General features: G+C 39.5%; 1 protein-coding gene across 5 annotated transcripts in view; it reads left to right on the forward strand.

The window, feature by feature from the left end:
• Nucleotides 1-22,578, forward strand: part of RAB27A (RAB27A, member RAS oncogene family) — a 79,861-nt gene that overhangs the window by 48,193 nt on the left and 9,090 nt on the right. For all 5 annotated transcript variants that reach the window (XM_077748330.1, XM_077748339.1, XM_077748321.1 and 2 more), the window contains 3 exons: nucleotides 7,561-7,646; nucleotides 10,345-10,448; nucleotides 18,069-18,192. In XM_077748330.1, the coding sequence (XP_077604456.1) occupies nucleotides 7,561-7,646; nucleotides 10,345-10,448; nucleotides 18,069-18,192 (314 nt within the window). The remainder of the gene's footprint in view (nucleotides 1-7,560; nucleotides 7,647-10,344; nucleotides 10,449-18,068; nucleotides 18,193-22,578) is intronic.

The following is a 22,578-nucleotide window of genomic DNA, read 5'->3' on the forward strand; positions in this document are numbered from 1 at the left end:
TATTACATGGTACCTTATTGTAGGTTTGACATAAATTTCCCTAATGACAGATGTTTTGAGAAATCCTTTTTTTTCATGTACTAATTAGCCATTTGTATATTATCTTTGGAGAAATGACTATTCAGATTGTTTAGAAATTGTCTTTTTCTTTACTTTTAAGAGTTTTAAAAATATATTCTGGATAAATGTCCTTATTAAATATTTGTAAATAGTTATAGCTCTTACAGTTAGATCTGTGATCCACTCTGAGTTAATTTTTGTGTATGGTGTGAATAGGAGTCCAACATCTGTTTTTTTTGCATTTGGGTATCCAGTTGTCTCAGTAGCATTTATTGAAAGTGTTCCTTCTCCTGTGAATGACCTTGGTGCTCTTGTTGAAAATCAGTTAACCATAAATAAAAATATTAATTTTTGGACTTGCAATTCTATTCCATTTACCTAGACGTCTATCCTTAAGTTAGCACTATCTTGACTACTGCTGCGTTGTACTGTTTTGACATTAGGAAGCATGAGTCCNGCTAATTTTTGGACTTGCAATTCTATTCCATTTACGTAGACGTCTATCCTTAAGCTAGCACTATCTTGACTACTGCTGCGTTGTACTGTTTTGACATTAGGAAGCATGAGTCCTCCCACTTTGTCCTTCTTTTTCAAGATTGTTTTGGATACCTTGCAATTACATTTGAATTTTACAGTCAGTTTATCGAGATTCTGGTAGGGATTGCACTAATCCCTATTGTAGATCAATTTGGGAAATTTTGGTATCTTAACAATATTATACCTTCTGATCCATGAACATGGGATGTTTTCCATATATTTAGATCTCCTTTAATTTGTTTCAACAACAATGTGTTGCAACTTTCAAAGTGTGCTTTACACTTTTTTGTTAAAATTATTCTTAAGCATTTTGATTTTTATGCTATTATTTTTTAAAAACTATTACTATTATTTTAATTTTAGAGAGAGAGTGTGAGTAGGGGAGAGAGAGGTAGAGAGGGAGAGACAGAGAATCTCAAGCAGACCCCATGCTCAGCATGGAGCCCTGACTTGGGGCTTGTGCCTAGGATCATGACCTGAACTGAAACCAAGAGTTGGACACTCAACCGACTATTTTTATGCTATTGTAAATTGAGTTAATTTTTTAATTCATTTTGAATTGCTTATTGCCAATGTATAGAAATAAAACTTATTTTGTAAATTGATCTTGTACACTGAGAACTTGCTGAACTTGTTTATTAATTATACTGTGTGTGTGTGTATTCCTTAGGGTCTTTTACATACAAGATCATGTTATCTTCTATTTTACTTCTTTTCCAATTTGGATAAGTTTTATTTCTTTTTCTTGCCTAATTACCCTGGCAAGAACTTCCAGTAAAATGTTGACTAGAACTGATGAGAGAGAACATCCTCATCTTGTTTTTGACTTTTAGGGTGAAAGCTTTCAGACCTTCACCATTACACATAATGTGAGCTCTTGAGTTTTCCTTAGATGCTGTTTTTCAAGTTGGGGACATTCTCTTCTATTTCTAATTTGTTGAGTGTTTTTATTATGAAAGGCATTGGATATTTTCAAAGAATTTTTTCTACATGTATTGAGATGGTCATGTGGTTTTTGTTCTTTATACTATTATGGTGTGTATTGTGTTGTAGTGACTGATTTTTGTAAGGCAAATCAACATTGCTGTTCCTGTGATAAATTTCACTTTGTAATGGCATATAACCCTTTTTATATGTTACTGGATTCTGCTTGCTAGTATCTTGATGTCTATACTCAGAATGGATGTTGGTCTGTAGTTTTGTTTTATTGTTTCTTTTTTCCCTCATGATATCTCTGGTTTTGGAATCAGTATAATATTGGCCTTATGAATTAAATCAAGAAGTAACTCCTCCTTTTCTCTATTTTGGAAGAGTTTAGGAAAGATTGGTGTTGATTCTCCTCTAAACAGTTGGTTGAATTCATCAGTGAAGACATTTGTGCCTGGCCATTCCTTTGTGGAAAGTTTTTAATTACTAATTCAGTCTCCTTATTGGTTATATGTCTATTTAGATGTGCTATTTCTTCTTGAGTTTGTTTCCATTATTTGTGGTTAATAATTACTTAATTATAGATTATCTAATTTTTTGGCATACAATTGTTTGTAGTATTACTTTATAATCTTTTTATAAATGTAAGGTTGGTAGTTTTGTCCTTAATATTTTTCTGCTTAATTTTTATTATTTTTTAGTATATCTGGAGATACAGAGATCTTTTAAAAACTTTCTGATTTTAAGAGTTTGAGTCTTCTATTTTTATCCTTGGTCAACCTAGCTAAAGATTTATTAATTTTGTTGAACTTAATTTAAAGAAAAGGTTATTTATTTTCACTAATCTTTATGATTTCTTTCTTTCTGTTTGCTTTTGGTTTAGTTTCTCCTATTTTTCTAGTTTCTTAAGGTTGAAAGTTATTTATTTGAGATCATTTTTCTTTCTTAATAGAGGTGTTTACTGCTGTTTCCCTCTAGGCAATGCTTTAGCTTCAGTTGATCATTTTTTGTACGTGTACTTTTGTTCTCATCCATCTAAAAGTATTTTTTAGTTTCTCTTGTGTTTCTTCTTGTTCTTTTTTTTAAATGTTTCTTTTATTTTTGGAAGAGAGACCGAGTGTGAGCAAGGGAGGGGCAGAGAGAGAGAGGGAGACACAGAATCTGACCAGGCTACAGGCTCTGGGGTATCAGCACAGAGCCCACTGTGAGACTTGGACTCATGAATTGTAAAATCATGACCTGAGCTGAAGTTGGATCCTTAACCAGCTGAGCCACCCAGGCACCCCTCCTTTGTGTTTCTTCTTTGACCTATTGGTTTTTTAAGACTGTGTTGTTTAATGTCCACATACTTGTGAATTTTCAAATTTATGGTTTACTGTTAGTGATTGCTAAATTTACCCATTGTGGTTAGAAACACATTTTGTATTATTTCAGACTTTTGAGTTTATTGAGGCTTGTTTTATGATCTAACAGATGGCCTGTCCTTAAGAATATTCCGTGTGTACCTGAGAAGAATGTGTGATCTGCTGTTGTTGAGTGAAACATTCTGTAGATGTCTGTCATGTCTTTGGTTCATAGTGTTGTGCACATCTTCTATTTTCTTGTTCATCTCCTTACTTGTTCTATCCATTATAGAAAGTGGAGTCTTGGAATCCCTCAGTATTATTGTTGGCATGTTTATTTCTCCTTTTTTCTCCCTATATGTTCTCAATGGGGTAACCTTTTTATCATTATAAAATACCTTCTCTGTCCCTAATAACAATTTTTATCTTAAAGGTTTTTTCCCTGATATTAGTATAGCCACTCCAGCTCTTTTTAAGTTATTGTTTACATGGTATTTTTTCCATCCTTTTGTTTACAACCTGTGTGTGTCTTTGAATCTAAAGTGTCTCTTGTACATAGTATGTTGTTGGATCATGCTTTCAAGTCCATTTTGCCAATATCTGCCTTTTATTTGGAATATTTAATCCACTTACATTTAATATAATTACTGATAAAGTAGCATTAATGTTTGCCATTTTGCTACCTGTTTTCTACGTATCTTTTTTTTGGTCTTTATTTTTTAGAGATAGAGAGCACAAGCCGGGGAGGAGGAGAGGGACCATGGAGTGGGGTTGGGGGGAACAGAGGATCCAGAGCAGGCTCTGCTGACAGCAACAAGCCTGATGTGGAGTTTTAACTCATGAACTACAAGATGATGACCTGAGCCAAAGTTAGGCACTCAACTGACTGAGCCACTGAGGCATCCCTGTTTTCTACGTATCTTATTTCTCTTTTGTTCCTTGATTTCTTCATGGATACTTTATTTTTTTAATGTTTTATTTATTTCTGAGAGAGAGAGCATGAGAGAGAGCGTGAGGGTCAGAGAGAGAGGGAGATACAGAATCCGAAGCAGGCTCCAGGCTCTGAGCTAGCTGTCAGCACAGAGCCCGACGTGGGGCTCGAACCCACAAACCGTGAGATCATGACCTGAGCCAAAGTCAGACGCTTAACCAACTGAGCCACCCAGGTGCCTCTACTTTATTTTGTATTCTGTATTTCCTAGTATGCCATTTTAACTCCGTTGCCATTATTTTGCTATATATTTGAGTTATTTCTTAAATAGTTCCACTAGGAATTATAATTATCTTCTTAATGTATAACAATCTAGTTTGGATTAATACCAATTGAATTCCAATATTATAATGAAACTGTTCTTATAAATGGCTTCATTTCCTATTCCTTCCTCTGCACTGTTATTGTCATACAAATTGCAACTTTATATGTTGTGTGCCTATCAACAGATTTATAATATTCATGCAGTTCTATTTTAATCAGATGTAAGAAAAGAATTACAAAAATGCATTATCTATGTAGTTATCTTTCTGGTGCTATTTGCTTTTTTATGGATTTGCTTTACTGTCTAGTGCCCTTTTATTTCAGCCGGAAGCATTATCTTTATTATTTCTTATAGGGCAAATATGGTAATGATGAATTTTCCGTTTCTGCTTATATGGTGATGTCTTAATTAATCTTTCAGTTTTAAATAATACCTTTGTTGCATATAGAATTCTTGGTTGATAGTCTTTTTTCTTTCTTTCTTTCTTTGATTATGTCCTCCTACTGCCATTTGGCCTCTATTGTTTATAATGATAAATCCAGTTCTTGGGATCCCTTGTATGTGATGAGTCACTTTTCGCCGGCTGCTTTTAAGATTCTCTCTTTGTCTTTGGATTTTGACAGTTTGATGATGATGTGTCTAGTCAGTCTCTATGAATTTATCCTTCTTGGAGCTCACTGAGTTTCTTCTTGAATGTGAAGGCAAATGTTTTTCATCAAATTTGGGAAGTTTTGGGCCATTATTTCTACAAATATTTTTTCTGCTTCTGTCTTCTTTTTATATGATTGCTAGTATGCATATGTTCGTATGTTTGATGGTTCCATGGGTCTCTGTAACTCTGTTCATTTTTCTTTATTCTATTTCTTTGTGCTGTGGCCTAGATAATCTCAATAGACCTGTCTCTTCAGATAAGTGGTTATTTCTTCTGCCATTTCAAGTCTGCTTTTGAGCCTTTCTAGCAAATGTTGCACTTAAGTCATTGTACTTTTTAACTCCAGGATCTCTATTTACTTTTTATAATACCTATCTCTTTATTTACATTCTCTATTCAGTGAGGCATTATTCTTATACTTTATTTCTTTAGATATGATTTCCTTTAGTTCCTTGAACATATTTATAATAGCTGATTTAAAGTATATATATAGTAATTTCAACAGCTGGCCTTCCTTAAGGATGGTTTCTATAGATTTCTTCACCCCTATACCCTGTTCCTGCCATGTGTAAGCATACTTTCCTGTTTCTTTGTGTGTCTCATAAACATTGTTGAAAACTGGACACTTTTAAAATTTTTTAAATGTTTTATTTATTTCTGAGAGAGAGAGAGAGAGACAGCGTGAGCAGGGGAGGGTCAGAGAGAGAGGGAGTTACAGAATCTGAAGCAGGCTCCAGGCTCTGAGCTGGCTGTCAGCACAGAGCCTGACATGGGGCTCAAACCCATGAACTGTGAGATCATGACCTGAGCCGAAGTCGGATGCTTAACCGACTGAGCCACCCAAGCACCCTGAAAGCTGGACATTTTAAATGATAAAACCTAGCAGTTCTGGAATCAGATTCTTCCCCTTTCACAAGAGGTTCTTGATTTTGTTCTTTATTTTTGTTGCTGTTGCTGTTGTTGCTGCTGTTTGTTTAGTGACATCCCTGGACTAATTCTGTAAAGCCTGTATTACGTGCTGAAGTTAACTGAAGTCTGCACAGTTAAATTAGTGATAACCCAATGAGTGGACAGATTTCTTAGAACCAGTAGGTCTATCAGCCTTTTCCAACAGATTGTGTGTGTGTATGCATGCACCCATGGTGGGACATGTGCCTAATGCTCCTGCAGGCAGTTTACAACTCTGCCTTAGCCCTCGCAGCCTGCTTGAGAAGAGTCTCATAGTCAGCCACTGATGAGAGAATAGGGTCTTTTCAAGTCTTTTCCAAGCATATATATGGTCCTATACATGAAACTGGCCTAGTAGATTCCAAGGAACATTTGGGAGCTTTTCAAATCTTCCTATGGACATCTCATATCTTGTCTTTTTGTTTCTTCTTCAAGATTTTTGGTTAGACAGCCCCAGTTGGTATTGCTGCCTTTGGTATCTGTGATGTTAAATAATTGCTGCTGATTGTTTTCAACAAATGCCCTAAGGGTAAGGTTATCATCATAGAGCAAGCTCAGAGTCAGGCAAAGTCAAGTTAAGGCCTGAGAGTGGAGATTTATAGGCAACTTTTAGACAGTTCTCTGGAGATGAGACTTGGAGAGCTCCAAAACTGTTGTGCCTCCTTTCAGTGGCTACTACGCTAATGTTTTTCACAACTACCATAGTTATGCTTATGTTGGTTTTCAAGGCTACTGAGGAGCTGGAGAGAATAGGATGGGAATAAGATAAATTAAAACAGCACAAAGTTTACTGTTTTTACTGAAAGTCAGCCATTTTTATGGGATAGATTCTTCTTGGGATGTTGCAATCCTTTGTTCATTCTCAGTGTTTGGAAAAAGTGGATTTTGACATTTTTGCCAGTGTTTCATTGCTTTATTAGGGGATGAGATCTTCAGAGGTCTTTCCTATAAAATTGTTTTAGAGTACTTTTTAAAGATGGGATGGTGAAAAATCATAGAAAGGTAATATTTCCTGAAACTAGTGACCTGAGGGAAATTTGAGGAAAGGTGAGTGGATTATTGTTTTGTTTCTTTTTTAAATATTTGTTTATTTTTGAGAGATTCGTTTGAGAGAGCACACATGAGAGAGGGAGAGAGAGAGCAATCACATGAGTGTGTGCGTGCACAAGTGGGGCAGGGGCAGAGAGAGAGAGAGAGAGGGAAACAAAGGATCTGAAGTGAGCTCTGTGCTGACAGCAGAGAGCCTGATGTGGGGCTCAAACTCATGAATGGTGAGATCATGACATAAGCTGAAGTCAGATGCTCAATCGACTAAGCCACCCAAGTTCCTTGGATTATTGTTATTTATACATATTATGTGATATTTATATATATTTCACAATATATTTATAAAAATATATAATGTGTATATTTGTGTTTTAATACAAATTATTGTATTATCCAAAGATAATTATTTGGAATGACGTATAAACAAGGTTGTATTCCAGAGGGTTTTTTGGAAGTCTAGGGGCACCTGGGTGGCTCATTTGGTTAAATGTCCATCCGACTTCAGCTCAGGTCGTGATCTCATGGTTCATGGGTTTGAGCCCTGCATCGGCCTCTATCCTGACAGCTAGCTCAAAGCCTGGAGCTTGTCTTCACATTCTGTGTCTTCCTCTCTCTCTGACCCTCACCTGCTCATGCTGTCTCTAGCTCTCTCGCTCAAGAATAAAGAAAACATTTTTTAAAAATTTAAAATATATTCTTAAAAAAATAGTCTAGATGCTTATGGGAGTTTTACTGAAAAGTAAGAAGAGTAGTGTTCTCAAAAGTTTTCTTTTTCATTTTGCTATTTTAGGTGTATAGAGCCAATGGGCCAGATGGAGCCACTGGCAGAGGTCAGAGAATCCACCTGCAATTATGGGACACAGCAGGGCAGGAGAGGTATGAGATCTTCAGTTACGTGTTCCTTACTAAACTGCTATGCTCTTCATACAGTGCCTGAGCAGGAAGAGGCAAGATGTTTGGTTGATTTGCACCTAGATAAGACACACTTCCAAATTAGCAGGAAATGTATTAATCTGAAATGTAATGATGTATACCTTATAAGAGGTCGGAGGAAAAATTAATCTTTTTCAAAATATGCCATTTTACCTGTGGACTTTATTCTTCATTTTCCTTCTTTCTCCCTCTTTCTTTTCCTGCTTTCTCCTCCCTCCTCCCTCCTTCCTCCTCTTTCCTCCTGCTTCTCTTTCTTCTCATCCTTCTTTCTCATTTGCTTAGACACTTTGCTCCATTTATTTTTGCTGTTTACTTAGCCACAAAGACAATTGTAGAATTGCATGCATTATTCTTGATTGTTGAAACCTCATAGACAATCTGATTGGAAGTAATTCATATGGTCAGAGGTTGCTTGATCAAGATAAGTCACATGAAATTTTGATATAAAATTTCTTTAAGTTAGCTATGGCTAGCTGCTGTTTTCTCTCAGTTTCCTTGAAGTATTCTTCTGTTTTTTAAAATTTTATTATGGAAATCTTAAAATACTAGATTTACTATGTATACTAATATACTGTATTATATATTATATATACTATATTATATACTTGATATACTATATATTAACATACTAGAGAATATAATACAATAACACCATGAACACATTTCCCAGCTTCAACAGTCATCAAATTGTGGCCTATCTCATTTCATGTATATCTCTACCTCTTCTTATCCCCACCCTTAAATTATTTTGAAGCGAATTCCAAATACCAGATTTTCCCATTTATAACTACTTTGGTATATATTTCTAAAAAATAAGGACTCTTTTTTTGTAAAAATATTGATTAGAAATTATTAGATTTTAATTATTATTAAAAATTAGAAATATTTAAGAAAACTTAAAATAACAGGTTAGATGACAAATTCATACCAGTATTTTCTTCCCTGGAGCCTATGCCTGTCAGTTGCAAGCTTTGTGGGAAAGTCAAGTGGAAATAGATTCAGAGGGAGACAGAAGGGATACAGCTGGATAAAGCCTTGGAAGAGAGAGTACCAAGAAAGGCTAGGGACTGAGTCAATAGTACTTCTATCTTAAAGCCAAAGAAATGGTTGTCAGTGTTATGAGACTCCTGTAGAGGCTGAAATCAAAAGGTTATGGAACTCACTGCAATGTCAGGTCAAGCCAAACTTCCTCAGGACAAGGAAAACCTACACAGCAAGCACCATTGCTTTTGGCCTAACTAACTCATAATTGTACTGTACATTCTTGGCTGAGACTAAGGTATCATGAGCTAGTTCTTGTGGTCCTTATCCAGCAGGCTGGTTTTTCAAATCACATGTCCATTAACACATAAACTTAAGTGGTAAATAACTGTCAAATACACTTTTGGAATATCAGTTTTTTAAATTAAAAAAATTTTAATATTTATTCATTTTTGAGAGACAGAGTACAAGCAGAGGTGGAGCAGAGAGAGAGGGAGACACAGAATCCAAAGCAGGCTCAAGGCTCTGAGCTGTCAGCACACAGCCTGATGTGGGGCTTGAACTCAGGAACCATGAGATCATGACCCGAGTCAAAGTCAGCTGCTTAACCAACTGAGCCACCCAGATGCTCCTCATTTTTTTTTAATTCTTAAAAATTTACACAGATTATTATTATTTTATTGATTTTTATTCATTTAATTCCGGTATAATTAATATACAGTCTTATATTAGTTTCAGGAATACAATATAGTGATTCAGCTATACACTCTACTGAGTTCCATAAATGCTCAGTGCTCATCATGAGAAATGTACTCTTAATTCCTTAATCCATTTTACCCATCTCTTCCCCCACCCCCACTCAGGTAACCATCAGTTCTCTGTAATATTGTGAGGGGAGGCATAGAGAGAGGGAGAGAGAGACACACACAGAATCCATGGCAGGCTCCAGGCTCTGAGCTGGCAGCCCAGAGCCTGATGCAGGGTTTGAACTCATGAACTCTGAGATCATGAACTGAGCTGAAGTTGGTCGCTGAACCGGCTGAGCCACATAAGAGCTCCAAGATTGTTTTTATTTTAAAAGTAAATTCCTGCGACACCTGGGGGGCTCAGTCAGTTAAGCGTCTAACTTCGGCTCAGGTCATGATCTTATAGTTTGTGAGTTCGAGCCCCATGTCGGGCTCTGTGCTAACGGCTTAGAGCCTATAGCCTGCTTCGGATTCTGTATCTCCCTCTTTCTCTGACCCTCCCCCACTCACATTCTGTGTGTGTCTCTCTCTCTCTCTCAAAAGTAAATGTTAAAAAAAAAGTAAATTTCAAGCATAATTTTAGCTAATTGTCATTTTATAAAGTATCAATATGTTTCCAAATATTCTTTCTAGCTCTAGATATTTCTTTACTATATTTTATAAGATACCCAATATCATTGATTATACATATATTTTATACTGTTAAAATAATGTAGCATAATTTGTTAAATCTTGTGTAATTAAAAGGTATCATATGATTATATAATGTGAAGTTATTAGAAATAATGGCACATTATTAAACACCAAATTTGTTATTGATGGATTATTGGAAGAAGCTGAGGGAACTGCTGCTAGTTTTATATTTTAGGAGTGGGGTCATGATTTAGGTGATCAATCTGCTTTTATGTTCCTAGGTTTCGTAGCTTGACAACAGCATTCTTCAGAGATGCTATGGGGTTTCTTCTGCTTTTCGATCTGACAAATGAGCAGAGTTTCCTCAATGTCAGAAACTGGATAAGTAAGTCTTACTGTTTCCTTGTCTCCCATTGCCCACTGCCCACAGTAAAGTGCCTATTATATTCTACTTCTGTTGCAAGTTGTTTGGAGAAGCTCTTAGTGCTATTTAAAATGCTGTTTAAAGGAACAAAGTTTACTTTAGGAGCAAAGATAACTAACATACTGTGCTTTTCCTAGTAATACTAACTTTGATTAGCTCAGTACTTTTTTAAAAAATAAGTATTCTATCTATCTATCTATCTATTTATTTATTACTTTCTAAAACAAAACAGTATAAAGAGATTTATTGACCTGCCCACGAAAGCCAACCAGAGAAGTGGCTGGCGTGTTAAATGGTTAAAAGCTTACATACCTAACTTAGTAGGGAGATGGAGGCAAGGAGAAAAAGGCTTCTATGGGAAGAACAAATAGGTTTCTGGAGGAAAGGCAAATAGGTCTTTAGAACAAGTGAGAGATGAGAGAGTTTGTGATAAATGTCTGCCTCTAATGGGCGGTCTTTCAGTCTCCTTCGGGCCATAATCTTTCCTAGAGAAGGGATTTGTGAATGGTTTTATTTTCCCTCTTCTGGGAGTAGCTCCACCCTGCAGAAGGAATTTATGGCACCCTTATTTTCCAGAAGTTGCTGCTTCTAGTCAGGTAACGGGGGGCTCTGAGAGGACTTCTTTTTTCACCTGTCAGACCTCACACGTCTTCACCTTAAAACAGTCTTTGTAGCAACTCTGCATTCCAAGTAGGTCCCCACACCAGCAGCAGGGACGTCACCCTGGCAGCCACTTGAGGTGTGAGGACAGTGAGGGGTCTTTACAGTGGATACCATTGTGGGCCTCCCCGTTGTACACTAATTCCTGCCTCTAGGAAAGGAGGAATGAGGTTGGCAAAGAACTTCCCAGTCTTTAAAGTGTGCGGAAATATCAAACCATTATTTAATTCAATATATTTAATTGTCTAGTACCTTTGTTACTTTTGCTGATGGTAAACACAATACGTATTTCTTTTTTCGAATTAGATACGTACCAGAAAGAGCGTAAGAATTAAAACCCTGTGTACTTTCACCACACACAGAGAGCCGCTGACCACCGATGTTTGGGCATTCTGTGGCCTAAATACACAAGTTCTTAACGACTGAGGTCATCATGAATATATAATTGGTTTTCTTAATGATATGCCATGAGCATCTTTCCACTGCATTAAATACTCTCTAAAAATAAGATGTTAAAAGTGGCTGAGATTCACCATACAGTTCTGAGCTCTACCATAATCAATTATCCAATTCCTAGTCATGGGTGTTGAGTTTGGGAGCGTTTTTGCCATTAGAACTGCCTGTCCCTGGACCAGAGCAGATGTTTCGGAGTGTCTGCTGGGTGTCAACGGGGCTTGGAGATGGAGGGGACTAGCCAGAATCCTACTCACTGCTTCCCTAAGAAGGACGGACCCAGGGCAAGTGACTGCAAGGAAGGTGCCAGCCTACAAGCACAGAGTTGGGAGGGAGCCAAGGAGGGGAGCCTTGGAAGACAGTTTGGGGCCAGACTTTAGTCCCAAGGAAGAAGAGGGGCAGCCCTGGTGCCCACATCTGGGTTGGGAGGTTGGTGGTAGTGTTACCGCTGGACTAGACTTCCTTTTCTCATCGCCCTGCCCCTGAGAGACTTCTCCCTTGTATTCGAGGACTACAGGCCTTAGGTAGGGAAGCCTTCACCCCACTCTACTCCCCAGCTCTCAGATCCTCAGGGGACCCACAGTCATGTGGGTCAGTGCAACTATAACCACCTAACCTGGCGGAGGAATGTTGAGGGAGGCAGGTCTCCTGTCTGGCCCCACTGAGGCCCCAAGTTTGTGGAGGCTGGAATGCTGAGAGGGAATAGGGCCTTTACTGGAGGAAGGAACCTGTGACTGCCTGACTCCCAGTCCTCCCTAAAGGACAGAAGTTTGTAATTGAGGCACGCAGGAGCCCACTGAGGTGCTTCTGGCTTCTGCTCTCACCCTGCCCAGTAGCTGGCACCCTCCCAATCCCCCCTCAGTGAGCCACAGCAGCTCAGGAGTTTCTAAAAGCTTTGAATTGGTAGAGAGAATTCAGCAGCGCTGCTCGCTGGAGAGAAGGCCAGCCCCTTGACATCAACAGTATGCAGATGGCAATGGGGTGTAGCAGAAAAGCGGATTTGCTTGGGTTTCGTAGTGCTGGGCTCAAATCCAGACAGAGTGACCACTCAGACCCTCAGTGTCCTCATCTGTTCTGCAGCATGGGGATAATAACACCTCATTCACACCCTGGCCTTGTGGGGATTGGAGATGCTGCTGGTGAATGTCAGCATATGGGGGCCCTTGGTGAGGGGCGGTTATAAGTCAGGTGCCAGTTCCCTTCCCTGCTGCCCCCTCCTCTCACAGCCTCTCAGAAGGGCAGACTGTGTGCTGGAATCCCCAGAGCCCCTGTCCTGGGCCCCCTTCCCTCTTCTGGGCTCAGCTTGTAAGCCGATAGCTACCTCCCTACCTGTGCAGAGCCGCTTCCTCTGCTGGCAAACAGGAAGTCACTCACCTCAAGGGAGGCAGGAAGGGGCTCCCTGGCAAGGGTGCATGGCAAGGGCTGTGGTCGGGAGGCTGGGTATCCTCTGAGCCCTGGGAATGGGGATGGTGGGCAGGGAGGGGATCTCCAGCACGGGGAGGGGTGGCAGATCAAAACCCCCGCAGGCAGGGGGCTCGGGACAGGATCCTGCTTGCCTCCGCCTGCCCCTAATCCCAGGCACACAGCCACTGAGCCAGTGACCCCTGGGCTGTAGCCGGAGGTCCCCCATCTGGAGTTTGCACCTGGCAGCCTTGGGAAGGAGATGGAACAGAGCTGGTGGCTGCTGCAGTCAGGGACTCAGTTCTTGGGATGGCAGGAACATCCCACACCCCCAGACACACGCCCCCTGCACACACCAGCCCTACTAAGTGTTCTTTTTAAATGTTTATTTTGAGAGCCTGAGCGAGCAGGGGAGAGGCAGAGAGAGAGAGAGAATCCCAAGCAGCTTCTGTGATGTCAACATGGAGTCTGAGGGGCCGGGTGGGGGGGTGTTTAAATCCACAAACTGTGAGATTATGACCTAGCTGAAATTAAGTCAGAGGCTTAACTGACTGAACTACCCAGGCATCTCTTTGCTGAGTACCTCTTATCCTATAGGCACATGGCAGTACTTTCCATGTAATCATTTTGACTTTTCCACAGAGGGTACTTTTATCCCCATTTTATAGATAAGGAAACAGAAGCCCAGAGAAGTTAAATCTCTAAGTGTCTGCTTGCCTATCATAGGCTATGAGGATTTGTATCATCCGAGGGCTTAATACATATATTACATAGACATAAATATTTTCTGAAGGCTTTGAAGATCATACCCCTGGCTCCATGTCTCTTCTGTACTCAGAGGTCCCTTTTCTGCTTTTAGGGACAGATCATTTGGCAGGAGGATCCCATCATGGAAGACTTTAGAATTACATTGGCAAAATTGGTCACTAGCATTACACTTTCTCTCTCTCCTTCAAACCTTCATCTTGGCTGTTTGCAGAGATCCTAAAATCTTAAATGATTGGTTAGTAGCCACCTAAAATCCTGCTATTTGATCAAATAACAGTTTGCAAATGTACATTTTAATCTGTTGGTTGTATTAGTGTAAACCGAGACTAGAGAAATCTGTTGAGGAAGGCTGTGATGTTAAATTCTTGACATCTAAATCTTTAAAATAAAAATGCTTACTTAAGAATACCTACCATTTAAAAATAACTTGGTGTTTTGGTATTATAAAAGGATCATTGGCTGTGATTTTGATAGTAGAAAACCTTATTTTTAAAAACAGGTTTTTAAATAAGTAATTTATGCAGTGCATTGTGAATTTGAAAGCATTTCCCTACACTTTTTATCTGATCCTTACAAGCTCTGTGGGAGAAGATTCAGGCAGGTGGTGTGTCTTTAGGATGAGGACTCTGGGCCTTAAAGAGTAGTTGACTTCACTGAGGACATGTAATTTTGGCTTTCAGTTCAATAGGCTTTTGTTTTTAATGTTTATTTTTGAGAGAGAGAGAGAGAACAGGGGAGGGGCAGAGAGAGGGAGACACAGAAGCTGAAGCAGGCTCCAAGCTCTGAGCTGTCAGCACAGAACCTGATGCAGGGCTTGAACCCATGAACCGCAAGAGATCATGACCTGAGCCAAAGTCAAACACTTAACCAACTGAGCCACCCACGTGCTACAGGTTCAGTAGTCTTTCATGCACTTGCTCAACTAAATTTATCATGACCAGTTGAAGAGCTGTTTAATATTTTTAAGTATAGGTTTGCCAACTTTAGTTATGCTAACTGGACTTGACTTTGTTAATGCCTGTGTTGCATACCTCATTATTTCTCTTACAGCTGAATGATGGTAGCTATTTTTAGTCCTTTATCTTCAGACCTTGCTCATCATCCTCTTCTTGGCAACATTAGAATAAATTCTGGGGGTGCCTGGGTGGCTTAGTTGGTTGAGCATCCGACTTCAGCTCAGGTCATGATCTCACAGTTGGTGGGTTTGAGCTCTCTTCAGGCTCTGTGCTGACAGTCCAGAGTCTGGACCTTGCTTCAGATTTTGTGTCTCCCTCTCTCTCTGCCCCTCCCCCACTTGTGCTCTGTCTCCCTCTCTCTCTCTCAAAAATAAATATTAAAAACAAAATTCTGGGGCTTTCTTAAGTCAAACACTTAATAAGATTTTTATTAGAGATGTGCTCATAGAATCTTTGCATTGAGAGATGATCATGCCACCTTGAGAGATCAACCAACCCTTCACAGATACAAATGGAAACTCTGAGACAGATAAATTTTGTCTATCTGGACTAATTAGATAAACAACAAAGTTATGTGAAATTATGTGTGACATATGCATGTTACTTTGTTTTCCTTATAGTGTAAAAGAATTCTTATACACAGGTAAAGAAAACATATACATTTTGAGGATTTCATATCTTCAATGGAAAGTATTCTCCCCCCAACCCAGCTTAAAAAAACAACAACAACAACACAACAGTTATAATGTTCAGGGTCAGAGGTAATAATATCAAATCTTAATTAGGAATTAAAATTTATTATCTATACATTTTATTTTTTCTCTGCCTGTTAGCATTTTGAATATTATACATATCATTCATTTCTTCTTTTTTGCGGGGGATACATATCAGAACAGAGGTACTGTTGCATTAAACAGCTGATTACTGGGCTTTGATTGGCCTGGGGAGAGGAGAGCAGGTCTGCACCCTCCATTTGCTTCTCCATATCTGCACTGGCCGTTCCTTTTCTCTTGACTCCTAATCTCCCCATGCCCTGTTGGGAAGGGGATACATGCAGAGGTGAACCCTGCTGCATTCAGGAGGCTGAACAGAGAGCTGAGTCCTCTGAGCCTAAATCTGAAATCTGAAAGGATTCAGGCAGTATTATATTCACTCATCTGTCTTCCTGGACCTCAGAGGATGGGCAAGTCATGCCCATAGTCATTCCTCATCTAGTGACAGCCTATTTTGTAAAGAAAGTTTAAAGTTGCGTAAATTTATTTACTAAACCTTTCTTTTGTAGCCTCACGTAAATGGTATAAGAGCCCAACAGATCTATATTGTACATGTTTTTGCCTCAATATTTTTATTCCTATTATTCCACCTGTCTGAAAATCCCCTTTTACCTACTCCCCCCACCTCCCTTTTTCAAATTGGCTGGAGTTCTACTTATTCTTTAAAACCTGGAAAGTTACGGCCTCCATGAAAATTTCTGTGATAACTGTAGTTGGATCAAACTTTCCCTTCCTAATGGCTATTATATCTTGTACTACTTTGAGAATTTTTAGCATAAACTACCTCAAGTTGTAGGTTTTTATGTATATGCCTTTTTCTCTAGTGAGATTTTTAAAAGATTTGGTAACTTTACTTTTTATATAAATAAGTCAGTCTTTGTAGAAAAAATGGGAAGGAAGAAATAAAAAGAAAAATCACCAATAATCATACTTAACAGAGTCTCCAAAATAAACAGTGTTAAACATCATTACTGGTAATACTCACATAGCACTTCTACTTGCTTTAACAGATGAACCTAGCGGTTCTCAAATGTGCATCTGGATCACCCAGGGGGCTTATCAAAGCATGGATTCTGGGCCCCAGATCCAGAATTCCTGATTCAGTAGGTCTCAGGTGTGACCGGAGAATTTGCATTTATAGCAAGTTCCTAGTAGTGGTAAGACTGCTGGTCCATGGGCCTCACTTAGAGAATCACTGAATTAACTCGTTTAATCCACACCTTAACCCTATGAAGTAAGTACCATCATCGTTACCATTTACAGATGGGGAAACAACTTGGTCAAGGTCACACAGCTAGTAAATGGCAGAGCCAGGAATCAGCCTTAGACACGGTCTGTTCTGAGTTCATGCTCATAATCATGACACTGGACATATATGGGGTTAATAGAACACAGAGCTTCTCTGGAGACCAGAAGGGTTTCATAGTAGAGGTAACTGAGAGGAAAGTCTTAAAAGAACGGTCAGGATTCCTGGAAGGAAGGTTGTGGCTGGGTATTCAAGCACATGGGGACAGAATGTGTACCAGCCTGGAGGAAAGAAAGGGCATGGAAGTTATTGGAAACATACACAGTTTGGTTTTGCCTGTATAGGCCTTGTTGCCTGGTTGTTCCTTGAGGGCAAAGATCAGGGCCCTGAAATTCCGCACCAAGTATCTGGCATATGTTAATGATCAGTGAATGCTTGCAGACTAGATTTTCTCTTGATAAGATATAATGAACATGACTTTGTAATGAGGAACTAAAATGTCAACACTTTTCTGGTTAACCATGATAAAAAATAAATTAGGCCATACCAACTTTGAGGCATGTCTTAATGTGAAAGTTTGGGCTGCTTTAATTGTATTATAGGGTGTGATGAATAAGAAATAAGACTTTATTTTACTGCTTTGGGAGATTAAATTTTGTTTTTTTAATTGCCTTTTAAAATTATGCCTATTTACAGGTTTTCAGGTGAAAAGAAATAAAAGCTATGGAAAAAGAGTTATGCTCTCCTGCTTCCTCCTGGTTCTGGTGACAGGATCATTAACTATTTATTCCAAATTTTCCCTCCCTTAATCTTAATAAAAAATATCTTGTTTATTTTAATTGAATTGATTCTGCCTTAGGATAATAGAAAAATGTGAAAAACATTCCAGAGAGAAACAAGCTAGTTTTTGTATAAAGACCATTCTTCTGAAAATGTTGTTGCATGGAAAGAAACCACATGAAAAACCAAGCTTTCAGATTAGCAATAAGTACTAAAAGTTCTCCAAGTATTTTTCAAATGGCCTTCAATAGAAAGATAGCCACATGTGTGCCCGTGGCCACCACGTGCACATATGTTCTTTTGGAGGGTTAGCAAATTATCCCACTCCTCTCTGATATGTAAGTAAGGTGGGGTATGAGCTTAAGGGTAAGTTTTACATCTCTGTCCCATCCATTCAGTTTTGTCAGTTAGATTATTGATGCTTTTGAAAGCATTATATCATTCCTTATGTCTCTCTATCCGTTTACAGTTTCGAAGCACTTTTGAATACATTTTCCGTTGGCCATACACTTCTATTATTTACCTATAATCATTTTTCTTCTAGGCCAGCTACAAATGCATGCATATTGTGAAAACCCAGATATAGTGTTATGTGGAAATAAGAGTGATCTGGAAGACCAGAGAGTAGTAAAAGAGGAGGAAGCAAGAGGACTTGCAGAGAAATACGGGTGAGTATTTTTGTGAAGAAATCCAGAGAACGCATTTCCAATTCAAACATTAGCACATGAATGGGTAATAGAAAATATAAAAGCAAAAAATTAACACACTCAGATGTAAGCCTGGGGAGGTATAAATACCTACTTTGCATATTAATATTATGTGATAGTAAGGACCCTAGGGCCCTAGGAAAAACACCGGGGGAGGGCTTTAATTTACTGTTTCAGTACCATTTTCTCAATCTCATGGTGTTTGAAGAAAGACACATTTGAGTGCAAATGGCCTAATTCTAGAAGGCTGCTTTCCCAAGATGCAAATAGGAGATGCATGGGATGAGAAAATTCTCTCTATTCAGCAAAAAAATTTCAAAGCCAGTTCATGAACTGCTATAGACAGCCCCAGCATACAAGAAGGCCTATTGGTTTGAAATTTCTATGCTCAGAGAGGAGTGTGAGGGCCTTGGTTTAGGTTGTGGTTTTGTGGCAGAGAATCATCTAAATACTGTCTTCTCCTTGAGCTCCTGAATAGGATCACAGTACAGTAGCAGCAGCATTAATTGGGCATGAAAGGAAGGGATAGCCCCTGCTTATTAAAAAATGTCAGAGCACCTCTACAAAGCAATTTGTGCCTTACTTCCTTTCTACCTCTAATGTGTATGCATTAGTTACGCTTAATGTAAGTGGGAGGCAACAAGTGGAGTTGAGAAGGAAGCAGGGAAGTGGAGAGAGGGGTGGTATGGTGTGCAGGGGATGTTACCCAACTACTGGCCCTGGTTGTTAAGCAGAATCCAAGGAGGCCATAGGAGGCCCTTACTCCTTTTATCTTGTGACAACTGCTTTGTTCATCCTTGGGCTGATGGAGGACGAGAAAACACTGGAGGATAGGGTTCACCTTGGGAAGGGAGTAGAAGGATAGGTTGGCCAAGTGGGAAGAAGCCAGAGTCTGGACAATTTTGAATACCAGATAAGGAGAGTAGACTTGATCTCCTGGGGGACAGGAAGTTGCTGAAAGCCTTTGAACATGGAGGGATGTGATAAGTACTTGTCTACATCAGTCTGGGGTGAGGGATGGGTAGGGTGAAATGGAGGGAGGAAAGACAAGGAGATTGTGGTGATCTGTTAGACATGTAAGGACTATATTTGTGGAAAAGAGAAAAGGGAGTAAATCAGAGAAAACAGGGTGGGGCAGAGCAAGATTTGAAATCTTTCTCAATTCTAGGGGTGGGACAAGGCAGGGTGAGGCTGAGGAGTGTGTGTATTCTCATCAACTATACTGGCTTACCCTGGCACAGATTTGAAATAGAATGTAGAGGTTTTCACTGTAGGATAGATGGTGCTTAACTGTGTTCGAAGCAACTGAGGAGTCAGGCACCTGGGTTGGCTCAGTTAAGTGTCCAAGTCTTGGTTTTGGCTCAGGTCATGATCTCACAGGTTTGTGAGTTCAGTCCCTCCATTGGGCTCTGCACTGCTGGTGCAAAGGCTGATTGAGATTCTCTTTCTCTGCCCTTCCCCTCCTCCTTCAGTGTGCATGCTCTTTCTCTCTCAAAATAAATAAATGTTCTAAAAAAAAATTCTGAGGAGCTTTTAACAAATGCTTATGTCTGGGCCTCCTCTCTGAGCTTCCGACATAATTGGTCTGGAGTGGTTTATTAGGCAAGATTCAATCGAAGAAAATTATATCTAAAAAGCTTTGTTACAGGGATCTGTGGGAGCTGGTTAAGCACTTTCTGTAAAGTGTTGCTTCTGATGCTGAAGCGTGAAGTCCACAGGACAGGCAGTCAGGAAGGGAAGGGGGGTCTAAGATGACGAGAGAGAACACCAGCAAACACCAGCTGGGACCCATAATGAGAGACTGAAACCGTGTCAATATTTGTTGCCTCTGACCTGAATAGTGTGGGACGCCTAGAGAAGCCAGGGACCTTTGTCACAGGACCAGGCACACCCACCTGGCCCAGGAGCTGGAGAAACTGAGAGGATCTTAGGGAAGGTGGAGCAGGTACAGGTGTGTTTGCTGGTTTATGCCAATGAGATGAGCCAGCAGGTGAGCAAGAATGTATGAGAGCTATAGAGTAGCTGCTGCTTCACTTCCGCCCCCTAATCTCCCCCAAATCCCTCCTGTGATCTACCCTAACCGGAAAGGAAATTCTGGGAAATGTTCAGCCTACCAAGTTGACCTGTTAAAAAACCGCCACAGGCGGGGGCCTGGGTATTGATGTCTTTTAAAGGCTCTACACATCATTTCATGTTAAAAGTACCTCTGGAGGTTTTAACAAATACTCAAATCTGGGCCTCACCTCTGAGCTTCTGCCACATTGATCTGGAGTAGTGATTCTGAGGTGGAGGCTGGCAAAGCCCCACAGGCAATTCTAAATACGCTCATCTATTCTTGAGAGGCACTCGTGTAATGTAGTGCAAAGGAAAGGAAAGGAAAGAGGGCAGGCCAGATACCACGAGAATACTGAAGTGTCGAAACTGGGACCTGGGAGCTATGTTGCAAGTGGGTGAGGAGGAAGTGAGCGATGAAGCAATGGAAACCGTGGACCTAGACCATGATTTTGAGAAGTATGTGAATGAGGCCAAACGAGATAGGGCATCTAGGAGAGCTAGCTAGATCCAACAAGTATGTTCTCAAGTACTTGGAAGGGAGCCAGGATTGACTTCTTCCCCCTCTGGGCTTCTTCAGCCTTTTGTTTGTTTCCTCTGTTCTGGGTCTCAGGATTCCACATCTTGCCTGGTATCAAAGAGCCCAACATTGCCTTCTGTCTGTAGGGGGAATCTAGGGAGACAGGAATTGTCTTTCGTCTGTGCCCAGCTCACAAGCTCTGGGGAACTTCATAAGAGGGGCTCAATCTAAAGTTTCTGAATTAAGTTAAAATGGAGAGAAGGGATTAGCAGATAAAATGATGGAATCTATTGGAGAAGAATGGAAAGGGATGGAGACAAACTTTCTTTAGGAATTAGGAAGCATAAAATATAGTTCTGTAGGCTGTTTGGCAATTTCAGGAGAAGCTATAATGAAACTATTTAGTGCACATGCATTTTATAAATTTGATGTCTAAGTTTAATGATTGTTTTCACAGAATGTTTTCGTTTTTAATCATTAGCATTTTCATTGGTTGTACATGTACTAAAGGGCTATGTTGGTCAGTTTATCTCTGCTAATAGTTGTAAAATAGAGTTTATGGCACATCTTCATATCATTTGAATGTTTGATAAATTTGCATTTTTTGTTACTATTGTGCTGCCTTTTCTCCCTGGTTCTTGAAAATCAATCCTTCATTCACAAATGGTTCTTTTAAATATACATGCTTTTGGAGAAAGACTTTGTTTAAGAAAAGTTTTGCAGACCTAATAAAGAACGTGTTACAGTACAAATATGGAACATAAATCTGTGTCTGCAAGGACAATAAATCTGCGAATAAGAATTTCATGTGGCAGCCAAAAATGGAAAGGGTGAATTGAATGCATGATGTAGAATATCAGAAATTTTATTTTTAGTAGACTAAGAATCCATTTACCTGTAATTCCCTGGAACATTTAGGTTTGTCTAGAACAAATGCAATATAATACTTCTAGTATGTTACATTGAATAATATTGTCAATGAAGTCAGAGAAAAGAGCAAAACAGATTTGTTCAAACTTGTACTGCTGCCAGTCAAAACAATTACAGTCTACATAGTTGCTGAAACACTTTAAAAAATAGCTACGAAGTCAAATGTGTTAGAAGAGAAAGCAGAATCCAGTATTGGCAACATTCCTCTTTGAGGTGATACTTTTGGATTTCAAGCCTTAGTGTAGTATGGGTCCCAAGGAGTTTCTTTATTTTATTTTTTAATGTTTATTTATTTTTGAGAGAGGAAGAGAGAGAGAGAGAGAGAGGAGCATGTGTACACATGCAAACACATGAGTTGGGGAGGGACAGAGAGGAGGGAACAGAGGATCTAAAGTGGGCTCTGCACTGATAGACCAATGCTGGGCTTGAACTTGGGAACCATGAGATCATGACCTGAGCCGAAGTTGGATGCTTAACTGACTAATCTAACAAGGAGTTTCTGATTCAGTAGATCTGGGGTGGAACACAAAAGTTTATGTTTCTGATTCCCAGATGCCGCTACTGCAGGTGGTTGAGTCCAGCACTTTGAGAACCACTGGTGTAGACGTCAAGTTACTATCTGATGTGCATGCTGGTGGATATTTTCCTTGACAGTATAAGTTGGATAAACCATTATGCACAAAATGTGAAGCAGTTGTCTACTGTGCCATGGATGGATGAGGGAAATGTGCTCAATGACGCATCACTGGAAAATCCATGTTTAAGAGAGGATTTTTTTTCTTCCACAGTTGATTAAATCAGCTGGGAAGGAACACTGGGGTTGGTACTGAGTGCCTGCCAGAAGT

This window comes from Crocuta crocuta, unplaced genomic scaffold (genome assembly GCF_008692635.1).
Source record: "Crocuta crocuta isolate KB4526 unplaced genomic scaffold, BGI_CrCroc_1.0 scaffold130, whole genome shotgun sequence".
Lineage (NCBI taxonomy): Eukaryota > Metazoa > Chordata > Mammalia > Carnivora > Hyaenidae > Crocuta > Crocuta crocuta.